The following is a 12,385-nucleotide window of genomic DNA, read 5'->3' as shown; positions in this document are numbered from 1 at the left end:
AGGACGGGCACAGATGCGGGGAGGTGGGGAGAGAGTAGCGGAGGCTGGTGGGAGTTCTTTTTCGAGCGGTTCTCTCTGCTCAGTGAAATGGGAGGAGCGGCCATCAGCGGAGGGGAGGACGGGAGGAGGCTCTGGTGGGTCGCGCAGAGAGCAGTCCCGTCCCGGAGCGCAGGGGTCTGAACGAGCCAGCCAGCCACGGTGGGCAGCATTACGGGCCCACGCTGGCTCCTGCTCATCGGTTTCAAGTCAGAGGAGCCAGTGACCAGAAGCAGAGGCCCCTTGGAGCCTTGGTGTTCAGCCACCGGCACAGCGTGGCTTCGGGGGCGGGGAGCGGACCTGAAGGGCAGTCAGAGAGGGGCTCTGATCTGGCACTTCTGCTTGGGCTGCGGAGCAGGGGTGAGGCATGCAGGGGCCCGCAGGCTGGCCCCTGGTAAGAAGAGGACTCCAACACTCCTCCTGTCCTCAAGGTCCACTTCTCTCCCAGGGTCCTTGCGAGGAGATGCCCCCAAGGCACACGGCTCCCGCCGAGAGCCCGCAGGAGGGCAGCAGCCCTACCCCTCCCAGCAACTGCCCAGCAGGCCGGGGTCGCCCGGGCGCTGAGAGCATGCGGCCTCATCCCATCTCCCGGGGTCCTCTGAGCGGCGCCTCCAGGTCCGTGCGGACCCCTCCCGCCCACGTCTCTCAGCCCCAGGGAAGAGCTGCCCCAACTGTGGACCGTGCTGCTTGGGGACAGGGCAGCAGCTGATTCTGCCACTGATACAGATGCCGACAGTCTTGACATGTAAGTAAATATTGACTTTCTGTACCTGGTGTGCCCTGGTGTCCTCTGCCAGCTTCCCCCCGAGGAGAAACAAAGGCGCTTGGAGACTTTCGATGGCCTGTTTGAAGCTCACTCTGCCCACAACAAACGCTCAGCAGAATGTCATCGGGGCGGTGGTGCTCAGCAGGGGGCGTGCTCTGGAGGGTCCACGGAGCCGTGGGATCTCGGGACTGAAAGACTGTGGACCTTTTCACACATCCTTTCCCAAAGATGTCCAAGTGCATTTGCTTTTAGTTTGAGAAGGGGCTTGAGTGGCATTTGTGACTGGACCTGTGCGTGGCAAAGACCTAGAAAGACTCCAGACTGGACTGTGACCAGGAACCAACTTGTTTGACTGTGGGGGAGGGGCTGAGCGCACAAACCCCCCTGGTCTCCAGGGGCCAGGGGACATTGGCCCAGCTCCTGGGCTACTTTCCCTTGGAGGGGCTTCCTTGAGAGATCACTTAGGGGCTAATTGTGGGGGGCTTACTGCTTGCTTGCTTTTTTATTAGGACAAGGAGGAGTGGAATTCTTAAATACAACATAAAGAAACTTAGAGGGTATGGGCTTTTAGAAGCATCGATGTTATGCTGTCTAGGTGGTTTTCCTTTTCATGTCTAGTTTTGAAAGGACTATTTCAAGAAATGATGTTGGTTATTTAACAGGACCCGTGTGGCAAGAAGGCTCAGTTGGGATATATTTCTGGCAAACTAGGTCCTCACCCCTGCAGTCTTTAGGAAACAATTCTTCCCCTTGGTTATGTGGTTTGGATTTGCGTTCTCAGTAGAAACCTTTGCAGAGCTGTGACCTAAAACCAGACACTTTATCCTGACTTTTCTTTTTAATGTAAATAATGTAAACGTTTTACATGCAAATTGTTCAGGGCTACTTTAAGTACTGGCAGGGGTCATCCGACTGTATTGTTAGACATTACAAAGGAAAGGTCACTTTCACTCTAGTTACTACCTCCCCTGTGGTAGAAGGTGACGGCAGAGCAGGGTCACGTGTCCACCTGGCAGGTGCTGAGAAGCGATGGCAAAGAACTTACAGGAACCTATTGTCTTTTAATTGACAGCAGTTTCATCATTTTATAAGTTCTTTGTCTGGGGGCGCCTGGGTGGCACAGCGGTTGGGCGTCTGCCTTCGTCTCAGGGCGTGATCCCGGCGTTGTGGGATCGAGGTGATCCCGGCGTTGTGGGATCGAGCCCCACATCGGGCTCCTCCGCTGTGAGCCTGCTTCTTCCTCTCCCACTCCCCCTGCTTGTGTTCCCTCTCTCACTGGCTGTCTCTATCTCTGTCAAATCTTAAATTTCTTTGTCTGGGTCCGGGCTGATGTTTGGACATCCCATTTGAATTGCTTCGACTTAGGGAAAAAAACAGAACTGTGGGCTCTGGACTTACACGTTAAAGGCAGGTGAAAGGTTTTTTTTAGGTTCCAGCCCTCAAGCCTTTTTTTTTTTTAAAACCTTTTCTAGGGAAGGTGCCCCTGAATAGTTCAACCCTCTCCGCGCCCTAGCAAGTGGCAGAGGGAATTCCTTTCTTTTAAAAGAAACTGGCCTTTAATTACACAAGCAACATAAATGTGTTCTCCTTGGAAAAATTAAAACCCTGCAGACAGGTCATCAGTCTTTTATTTTCTGAATGATCCTGATTCCAGCCAACTTGAGGCTGCTCTAATCCTAATAGTTAATTCTCTTTTCTAGAAAGATAGTTATAATCAGATTCATCTCATCTCTTCCTTTTGATGTTTACACGAGTACTTTTTCTTGTCAGTTTGCAGTGTCTAGGACCTCCGGAATAATGTTTTTAAAAGTAGTGGTATGTGTTTCTGGACCTGAAGGGATCTCCCACCATTCTAAGTTATTTTCTGTGGATTGCTTTATCAGGTTAGGAATACGTTATTCCTCTTCCTGGATTGCTAAGAAAGAGTGTTTTTCACATATCATAAATGGGCCCTTAGTATATTTTCAGTTGTTGAATCACTTTGTTTCCTTGGATAAACATGATCTGGTCATGAAGCATGATTCTTTGAACACTGTTGAATTTCACTTGCCAATATTGTTTTTTTTCATCTTTGTCCAAAAAATGAGATTTGATTTGGTACCAGAACTGTGCTAACTTAAGGCCTCTTTAAAATAAACACATTCATGCATGGAACTTTCCTTAGGTCACCTTCCAAGTATTGGTATGTTTCATTACTTAGGAGTATGGGTTTTCAGCCACTTTTCTGATCGTCACAGGTGTTTGATAGGTGTTTGTTTGCTTTGTGTTATCCTGGGAAAATCCTCTTCCAGCCTTACCCCTGCTGGCGTAAGGAGGCTTAAAGTCTCCTGCTAGGATCGCACCTTGCAGTTCTGTTTTTACTGCACATATTTTGAACTTCAGTGTGTAAATAACCAAGATGCTTCCCCCTTAAGGTAGACGTCTACCAGGCACCGCCCCAAGCCATTCCATGAACTACAAGAAAACCCCAAAATATAAGTAACGTTTTATTAAAAAAATTGAATTCACCACTTGGTAAAGGACACCAAGTGTATATGACAAAGGAAATAAATGCCCTGGGATTAGGAAGACGACAGAAATCAAAAGACCTTTAGTTCTCAGGAAGCAGCGTTAGGGGACGCTGATTGACAAGCCCCAGGAAGAAGCCAGAACAACAGATGAAATGTTTCAATCGGTGTTAAAAAAACACAAAGTACTGCATCAGAAGACAAGACACAAAGAACAGTACTGCCAATTTTAGGAGGAGAAGAGCATCAACCCGAAACAGCATTCACCACGTTTTTCTTGGAAGGGGCCTAGAGCACTAAGCAATAGAACTTTTCCCCTAAAAATGGCCCGACCACAGGACTGCATCTGTAAACACTGGGTAATCTTTCTTCCTACAGTGATGTAAAAAGACCTCAAAAAGGTACTTTTAAATCTGAAAAAGACACTTTGCTATTCTAAATTACAGGATTTTAAACATTTTTTCCCTATATAATACAGCATCATTAAAAATTTTCTTTAAAAGCAATTGATTCAGGCCTGCTTTAGGCTGAAAAAAGTCCTTAACTTAGTGGGGACAGCACCTCAGCTTGGTCCCAAATATTCTCCTCTGTTACTGTTTCCCGAAAAGCATGTCATGGAGGGCTTCACACAGGGGGTAGCAATGCTGTTTAAAACCACGAAAGACTCCGTCGGACCCGCTAATGTTAGAGAGAAGTGGACGCTTGGATGAGAGACGACAGTCCGGAGTTGAGGTCTCCTTGGTCACCAAAGCCACGTGGCCAGTGGACCAGGGTTCCTGCTACCTTGATTTCTTTTCCACCAAAGTCCCACCATCAGATGCTTTTTCACTCCTTAAAAAGCTTGACAAAACAGCTGATGAAAACTTCAAAGAAGAAACACAGAATACCCCTAAATACAACAGTGTCCTGTTTCCCTCCAGGAGCAGGTAGGTCTCCAGAGAAGCCTTCTCTTTGAAAATGGGCAGAGCCTCCTCTTGGCCAGCGCTCTCCACCCAGAGTACCAGAGTCCGTCCTCCTCCTGAGCAGACCCACCTTTTCACAGAGTCGCTGCTTTAACGAAGACTTCTTTAATGAAGCAGGATTGTCACCAAGGTCCGTGCTGGCAGGAGAGTCTTTAGATCATGAAGCTGGTTTCCTAACTTGTTCCTTTCTTCTCCCATTCCTAGAGTGCCGTTCAAATACCAGCACCCCCGCCCCAAGAAGAAAGTTAGTTATCCTCTGTAGCAACCCCCATCTACATAGAACAATGCAAGGAGAACTATTTCTCTGAAGCCCAGAAGCATTTACGAATAGAGATGGCAGATACGTGTCAACCCTTGTCTAGTCGCGATTTGGGGCACCTGCTCAGAGGTTTTGAGGCTAGAGCATGGCCGTGTGCTGGGGGTGATTCGTGAGGGAGCAGCGGCCCACGTGCTCGTGTGGATTTCGTAGTCATTGGTGCAGGGCCTCAAAATCTCTCCAGCAGGCAGGCAGGACAGAAATCAGGAGCAGAGTTTGCTCTAGGCATGTTATTTACTGTGAGAGATACCACTTTCCATCTAGCCTCAGGGAGGAACCCAGGAAGGGCATTCCATCCTTGTTGATACCTTCCCAAGCCTTTGCCCCCAGTTGGCTGGGGGGCTTAGGCAAATCCTATCACCTGTCTGAATCTGTTTCTCTCCTTTTAATGACAGAAGGCCTTTAGAATCCCTGACTCTTTGATTTTGAAAACTGGCCAGTCACAGCCTGTCTCTGAACTTAGGCTGTGGCCCTGGATAATCTACAGATAATTGAGTGGTACATAGTTGCAGGATCAAGTGTCCTCAGGCTGACTGGTAAGAACACCTGAACCCGGTGCTCATGCCTTTCTGGTTGGTCAGAGACAAAGAGTGAGCCAAAGGCGCAGCGCAGCCCCACAGCCCCGGCCCCTGGGTGAGCGCAGAGCCCTCTCAGAGCTGGTGCCTGAAGCAGGGAAGTGCTACCTGGGGCAGAAGCCAGGCCTCACCTTAGTGACAGTTTTGCCGTTCCCTCGTGGGCCCGAAGGAGGCTGGGTGTGACCGCTTACCTTCGCTTTCTGGAGGACGGTGCCTTTGCCCGTGACCATGACCGAAAGAGGCCTGTTCTTGAGCGCTGTTGCAGAGTTGACTGGGGTACAGTCTGGGGCAGGGGTGGGGGTGGCAGCTTTGGGCTGTAGCGGTAAGAGGAGAGCAGGCCTGAGCCAAGGGCAGGACATGTGACCCACTCCTCCCAACTCCGCTCCAGGAGACCCTGCAGGTGGCGCAGAGGAACGACTCCCGCCACTCACCCGGGGGCTCACGTTCTCCAGGTGGGTGGTGTCCACAGTGGTGCCTAGTGTCACGGGCCCGGCCTCCGCCTTCTTCAGGTTGTCCTTCACCTCCACGATGTTGAGCTCGAGGTCCACACGCTTTCTCTCCTCGACCCTGCACTCCTCGTCGATCTCCTTCAGCTTCTGCTCCAGGCTGGCCAGGACTCCCTTGTCTGCAGAGGGAATTAAGCTGGCTGCAGGGAACAGCCCCCCAGCTGGGTGTGGAGCACAGCTCTGGCTCCCAGCACTCAGAGCTGGGTCCTGCGTGAGCATTCTGAAAAGGCTGCAGAATGCTCTGGGGGAAGAGAGCTCTGTCTTCACCAGAGGGTATGGGTCTGCGGTATAGAACCTTCTGGTAGGTTCTTCCGGGCTCTCAGTTGTTTTGATACCTGCTATTGTTGCAGCAAACCCCCAGGGAGAGAGGAGCTCTATTAATGACCCTTGGAGGATGGCTGGGCTGTTTCCACCTGCCCCACACAGTCTCCTCAATCCTTAAGCACTCCGGGCTTCTCCAGGTCGACCAGGAGCAGTGGTCCTCAGCCCTGGCACTTCCTCAGTCCTGTTTTATTCTCACCCTGGAGTTCTCAGGTTGGTCCTGGAGCACCAGGAAGTGATGGCCCAGAGCTCACTGCTAGGGGAAACCACGGTGGCACGCGGATTCACCACGGAGTCCTGAGCCAACAGCCACTGAGATGACGCATGCCCTCCTTCCCAGCCGAGGGTGCGGGGTCACCTGTCAGCCCTTGTCCAAGGACAAGCAGGCACAGGGGCCGCTGTTTAAGAAAACTTCATGGAGAACGAGCTGACAAGATGTTACTGATGGTTTTGGAACCTGGACCCTGTATCAGCGGTCAGCAGCCGTACTTTGAGAATTACAATCTTTGGCTCTGTGGACCTAACAACTTAGAGCTTCAGGGCCACTTTGCCAGCAGAATAAACCGTAGTGGAAGTTCTCTCTTCTCCTGCTCAGAGACTCCACATGGGAGAGAAAGGGCCAGGGCTCCCCGGCTCTGCCTCACCGCCCAGCTCGCGCTCCAGGTTTGTAAGGACTGTCGTGGATGAGCCTCTGGTCATGCTTGTGAGCACACGTCCCAGCTCCGCAGTCTTGGCTGGGCAGAAAGGAAACCCAGCCCCGTCAGAAAGCAGATTAGGGGTTGTCTGGGGAGCGACCGCTAACGAGTATGGGCGGGGAGGTGTTCTGAGGGTGACCGGTGCTGGTGGCACAGAGCTGGGAAGATAGTAATAACCGTAAATGGGGCTGTTGTATGGTCTGTGAACTGTATCTCAATAGGCTGTTCTAGGACAAAGAAAGTGGGAGACCCTGGTGGAGGAAGGTCATGGGGGCACAGTCATGTTCGAAGCTTCCGAGGAATCAGCTGGGGCTGTCCCCAAACCTACTTCCATCGCTTGTGCTGGTGGGCGCAACTCTGCAATTTACATAAGCACCGAGAGGGACTCTATGTAAATGAGGTAAGTGCTTCAAAGGGTCCCCTAAAAGGCAGGTTTCTTCTAGGAGGTGGTTGCTGAGTGATTGGGGGCTGGGGGCAATCTGGAAACTCAGCCACAAGGACTCTGATTTCTTTGCAAGAGTCTTAAATGTTTGTTCACTTTAACAAAATGAAGACTGGAGATGCTGGGTGTGGTTAGTGCAGGAAAGGCGACCCGGGCCGCCTGTGAGCTGGCCTGCGTCTCCGGCATAGGCCTCGGCACCACGTTAAAAGATGGAATATGTTTAAGTGAAAGTAAAACATTAAGGTCTAAACGTGTAATTTTTAGAGACTTCCTCCTCTAACCGGTTCTGCCTGCTCCCTCTTGGTCCTGTTGACAGGTCAGAGGGTCTCCATAGAGAACAGCAACATTTCAGACAGGATGGGGCTGGGGGGGAGGACTGGGCAGGGGAGCACCCACTCGCCCCAGAGACGGATGGGGCGAAGGCTCATGGGCCGTAGGCAGGTGCACAGATGTGGATTCTTCCCATGGAGAGCCCAAGGCCCCAGCCGGACCTTCTCCACCTGGGAGGCCCCTTACCTGTGCATTTTAACACGGTCTCTCTCAGCTCCCGTTTCTCTTTCCGAAGCCGAGCCAGGTGCCCCCGGATTTCTTCCTTCTTCTTCTCCAGCCTCTCCTTCTCCTCTGTGTACCGCTTCACCTCAGCTTCTGTCCTATTCTTGCCAAGTTTGATCTCTATAGACGCAGAGAGGAGAAGCCCCAGGTCAGTGAGGCTGGCACACAAGGGCCGTCCCAACCGCACCCGCCCCTCCCCCCCGCAGGCTCAGACAACCCGGGGCTCTGGCACTGGGTCAGCTGAACACCAGGCCAACCTGGCAGGGATAGACAAAGAAATTGGGCCCACACTTCCTTTGCTGTGTGACCTTGGGCAAGTCCCTTCACCCCTCTGAACCTCTGCTTCCTCGTCTGAAAGGGAGGGAACTGGACTAACTTCTCTGAGCCATTTCCAAAACATTCAACTCTTATCTAACTCAGGCACCTGCAGTGGTCACCCTCAACCTGTCCTTCACAGGTGGACTGGCCCCAGCTGGAGTGACGGCCGCAGTGTCGGGGCAGCTTGACGGGAAGGAGATTTTCTGCTGTTCGGTCTGGATTTTGACGGTTGTGGTTCTCGGGGAAGGCTCCTCAGGCTCTGGACTCTCCTGCCGCGGTGTCTGCTTTGGGAGAAAGCAAACACGGCTTAGCCGGCCCAGGGGCTGCAAAGGTGAGGCCAGCTTCCCTGCTGGGGGACAGCCTTACCTGCAACTCGGGGCTCTCTGGAAACTCTACCAGGGGCTCGTCTGGGGCAGGGCCCGGGTCTGCAGGGAAAGCCTCGGCTGGGGGGTCCGGGTGGGGTGGCGGTGGGGACTGGGCCCGGGCCTGTGCACTGCTGGGGCTGTGCAGAAAGGACTTGACAGGTGTGAGGTCCAGGTAGACTCGGTCGGGCTGGGACTCGCTCGGAGCATCTGTCCCAGGGGCCGCTTCCTCGGGAGTTTCCACCTGCAGAGGAGAGACAGGGGCTTTCACCATCGCCTCTGCTCCCTGGGCTGTGGAGGGGGCGCCAGACGTGCCTCCTGTCCCTGCCTTGTGCTGGAGTTCACAGGACACGCCTCCTGGGGAAGCTTCCATTGAGCTGGACTTAAAAGGCCAGGGTACAAGTCCTGGGATTGCCATTCAGGAGGTGGGAGACCCAGGACATAGCATTTACTGTTCCTGAATCTCATTTCTTGATCTGGAAAGAGACTAGTGTAACTCCTTCTGGGGTGGTTAGGACTAAATGAGAGAACCCGCAGAAGCCCTTAGCACAGCAGAGTTCAGTGCCCAGTGCATGGAACCTGCCGTCACTATGATTGTTCGCTATCACTTTGGGCCGAAGAGGTTAATGATGTCCCTGTTCCCGATCCCGACACCACTCCTCCTACCCCTCACACTGCCCGGCGTGGTTCCCCAGCTATCTGAGCTAGACAAGTCCCCACGCCAGGTGTACCGCACACAAGACAGCCTCCTTGTGCTAGGTTCCTAGACCCTGCAGGCGACTTGGAGTCTGCCCGTCTTAGGGACAATCTGCCGATCTCTGGCATCAAGGTTCGGCGGCGGGGAGGACGGGACAGCCCAGGTCGCTGCCCAGCCTGGGTCCTTACCACGGCCGTCAGCTCCGACATCTCCACGTCGTCATACAGCATCTCCTGGCGGTCCTGTCTGGGCAGGCCGTCGATGTAAGTGTTCGGCTCTGAGAACTTTCTCTGCATCAGCCTGGAAAACCCGGCGAGACGCAGTGAGAGGGGGATGAGGACAGGGCAGTGAAAGCCACTAGTCTCAAAGAATTCATGACAACGAGAGGAGGTGCAGGGGACCTGGGCACCAGCATCGACCTCATTCTCAACTCCTTTATTTAGGGCTGTCTCTTCCCTCTCTTCCCAGGGCTTTCTTACTGGAACTCCCAGTTCTGAATCTCTCTTCTAGGAAAACAAACTTCCCTTGCCCCAGACACCTCCCTCCTCTCCGGATCCTACTGCCTTCCTGCCCGGATTCCTCCCTTTCAGGACCTTCTTCCAACCACGAAATCCTTTCTCACGTCATCATCACGATGCACTTGGGCAGCCCAGACCAGGCACTTCCCCTTTTTTGCACACAGAAAAACGGATCCCACTGCAGCGGCTCAGCCAGCTTCCACGAGAGCGCCCCCCAACCACCCAGGAGTGCTTCTCCCCGAGCCCAGTCCGCTTGCCTGGAAAGCAGAAGTCCGGACCCTGCTTATTCCAAAGTGCACTAGGACTCGCGGGGCATCGGCAGTAAGGAAGGCGGATGGTCGGGAAAGGCACCAACTCTGCCGTAAGGAGTTGCAGAGCGTCCCCCCAGGCCAAGGGTGCCGGGCACCCGCCCAACCCCGGCCCCAGGCCTGGCTCAGCTCCTGGCTCCTTCCGGGCCCCGGGCTTCCCACTGCTGGGTAGAACTGGGCTGACCCTGGGTTCTCAGCTGCTGCCCTGCGTGATGGAACAGGCCACAGAGGCCAGCCTGGGCCCATGTCTTGACGAGTGGCTGGAATGGGAGGGCGCGATACCGCGAAGCCCCTGAACACTCACAGCAGAGAGGTTTTGGCCGCACTCACGATACAGGACACCCTGTCGGCATCCACGTAGTCGTAGGTGAATTCTTCCGGGTCTGTCTTGGAGCCCGACTCAGAGAGCAGGAGGCCTAGCCAGTGGCCCATTTCCTCAGAAGACTTGGCCTGGAGGAGGCAGAGAGGGACATGAGCAAAGCTGGAGGGTGCCGTCTGGTGCCCCGCGCTCCCGGCCAGGCCAGCAGCACCCCCGCCCCGATGCCCAGGCCTCGGAGAGAGGCGGGGGCCATACGCCCTCACTGTCACTAGCTTAGCTATTCCCTGTCCCTCCAGATAACACTTCTTGCCACCGGGGATACCTCGATGCCCCCTCAGTGATGCTGCGGACACCTGTCCCAAGTACCCAATGTGATTCATGGACATGTATTTCTAGAAGGCTAATGAGCCTGGACAGCATGCCTTTTAGGTTGATGCCTCTATTTTATAAACTATCCCATGGCCGCCTATCACCCTATCTGTATATACAACACTGGATCCCTAAGAAATAGCAAAATTCAAATTTATTTTTGTTTGTAGTTTCAATACAGTCCTGCAATAAAGGGTATCTTAAATATGTGACCCCAAGTCAGCTGGGTCTGATAAATTATGAAGTAAATCCCAGTGAAGCCGGAGCCTGTTTTCTCCAGGGACAACACGGTCTAATCAAACACACTGGGCATCTATTAAAATGCCAGCACTGTTTCTTGCCTTTTTAATGAGAAAACACTGGGCATTCTATAAAGACTCCAGGTTTACTTTCAAGAGGAGAGACAGCTGCCTCGCCGGCGTGACCCGACTACTCCTCCTTTTTGTCAGAGAGGCAGCTGTGAACAGAGCTGGACGTGGAGCTGCTTGTCGTCTCCCATTCCTTCTCCAGCGGGCGCTTCCATCCAGCTTTGCGTGGGCACCTTAGCTCCGGCCACCACCCTCTCTGCTCTGCTCAAGTGTGACAGCTTCCTTACTGGTCTCAGTGTGGCCCTTCTTGTGGCCTTTCCAGCCCTTCCCCTGCCCAGCAGCTGGAGGAAGCATCTTGCAATCCCAAACTGAGCATGCCACTGTCCCCTGAAACCTTCCAGGGTCCCCCCCCCTTGCTCTGAGGATCAACCCTCCTTCCCTCACAGCCTCATCGCGCACGCCCCCAGCCCGTGGGGCTTTTCCACAGTTCACAGCACCCACCCCACGGCTTCCCAGCAACCGGAACTAAGTCATCCACTGGGTAATTCATTGAATAACATCTCACTCTCACGCTAGAATCCAGATGCCATGACAGGGGGCGTATCTGTCTTGTTCAACATTACTGAGCGGGTATCGAGCATCAGAACACAAGCTTGTCCCCGGGTTCCCTTCCAGGAAGCAACTGGGATGTGGAGCTTTGAGCCACCAGAGGGCAGTATTGGAGCACAATTTGGAGGACGACCCCCAGGGAAAGGACCAGGTGAACAGGGGTGAGCCAGGGAGGGTGCTTCCCTGCGTGTCAAGAACCCTGGCTCAGGCCTGCCCCGGCTCAATGCAAGGCATTAGGTCACCTCTTATTTTTGTAAATGTAACATCACATCAAACAGGGTGGGGAGTGGGAGAAACTGTATCACAGACCTCACTGTTCCCCCAGATAAGCCCTAACAATCGTGGTCTCCACATGCGGGGCCCCATCTGGTGATACACAGACCAAATCAAACCCACTGTGAATCCCCAGAAGGTTTTTCAAGCAGCTCCGGGAGTTATAAATACTCCTGCCCTCAGTGCGGGAAGTAGCCCATTGTCCCTTTCCTATAACACAACCGCTCTGAGGTCAGAAGGGAATGGAAATTTTTAAAAAAATGCAAAGAAGTAAAATGCAAGGGAGTAAAACACACACGCAGGGCTGCACCGCCTCTCCGACTGTAGGATGACGGCCCGGGAGGCGCAGCCGACAGCCCACACCCCCGCGCCCTGCCTCCCCCGCAGGCCAGCAGTACCTCGAGCTTGGCCAGCTCCTCGCCACGGTGGAGGATGCGGAAGGAGTACAGGTGGTCAGGGCTCGGGTCTGGGACCACCTCACAGCCCACCAGGCTGAGCGGCTGCTGGGCCACCTTGCTCCGGTTCCGGTCCTGGTAGAAGTGCAGGTGACTGTCCCTGACGGAGCACCAGCGTGACTTCCACTGGCTGTTCACCAGCACGTTCAGATAACCTGCAGGAGGGGACAA

The 12,385-nt window shown here is 53.7% G+C and overlaps 2 protein-coding genes across 6 annotated transcripts in view; one reads left to right on the top strand and one right to left on the bottom strand.

The window, feature by feature from the left end:
• Positions 1-1,955, top strand: part of VWA2 (von Willebrand factor A domain containing 2) — a 44,335-nt gene extending 42,380 nt beyond the window's left edge. The window contains exon 14 of the mRNA XM_040623801.1: positions 485-1,955. Within this exon, the coding sequence (XP_040479735.1) occupies positions 485-600 (116 nt within the window). The 3' untranslated portion in view covers positions 601-1,955. The remainder of the gene's footprint in view (positions 1-484) is intronic.
• A 1,320-nt stretch (positions 1,956-3,275) lies between these two features.
• The window catches only part of AFAP1L2 (actin filament associated protein 1 like 2), a 94,497-nt gene continuing 85,387 nt past the window's right edge, over positions 3,276-12,385 (bottom strand). For 2 of the 5 annotated variants that reach the window (XM_040624529.1, XM_008686732.2), the window contains exons 11-20: positions 12,158-12,369; positions 10,186-10,331; positions 9,244-9,355; positions 8,363-8,602; positions 8,103-8,280; positions 7,643-7,798; positions 6,634-6,723; positions 5,594-5,787; positions 5,354-5,476; positions 3,276-4,471 (exon numbers count right to left, since the gene is read on the bottom strand). In XM_040624529.1, coding sequence (XP_040480463.1) covers positions 4,445-4,471; positions 5,354-5,476; positions 5,594-5,787; positions 6,634-6,723; positions 7,643-7,798; positions 8,103-8,280; positions 8,363-8,602; positions 9,244-9,355; positions 10,186-10,331; positions 12,158-12,369 — 1,478 coding nt within the window. In that variant the 3' untranslated portion in view covers positions 3,276-4,444. The remainder of the gene's footprint in view (positions 4,472-5,353; positions 5,477-5,593; positions 5,788-6,633; positions 6,724-7,642; positions 7,799-8,102; positions 8,281-8,362; positions 8,603-9,243; positions 9,356-10,185; positions 10,332-12,157; positions 12,370-12,385) is intronic. The other 3 variants (XM_040624530.1, XM_040624531.1, XM_040624532.1) reach the window with 3 other exon arrangements.

This window comes from Ursus maritimus, unplaced genomic scaffold, assembly GCF_017311325.1.
Source record: "Ursus maritimus isolate PB19 unplaced genomic scaffold, ASM1731132v1 scaffold_7, whole genome shotgun sequence".
Taxonomy (NCBI): domain Eukaryota; kingdom Metazoa; phylum Chordata; class Mammalia; order Carnivora; family Ursidae; genus Ursus; species Ursus maritimus.
The sequence above is the reverse complement of the archived record's forward strand: the minus strand, read 5'-3'. Positions and strand labels throughout refer to the sequence as shown.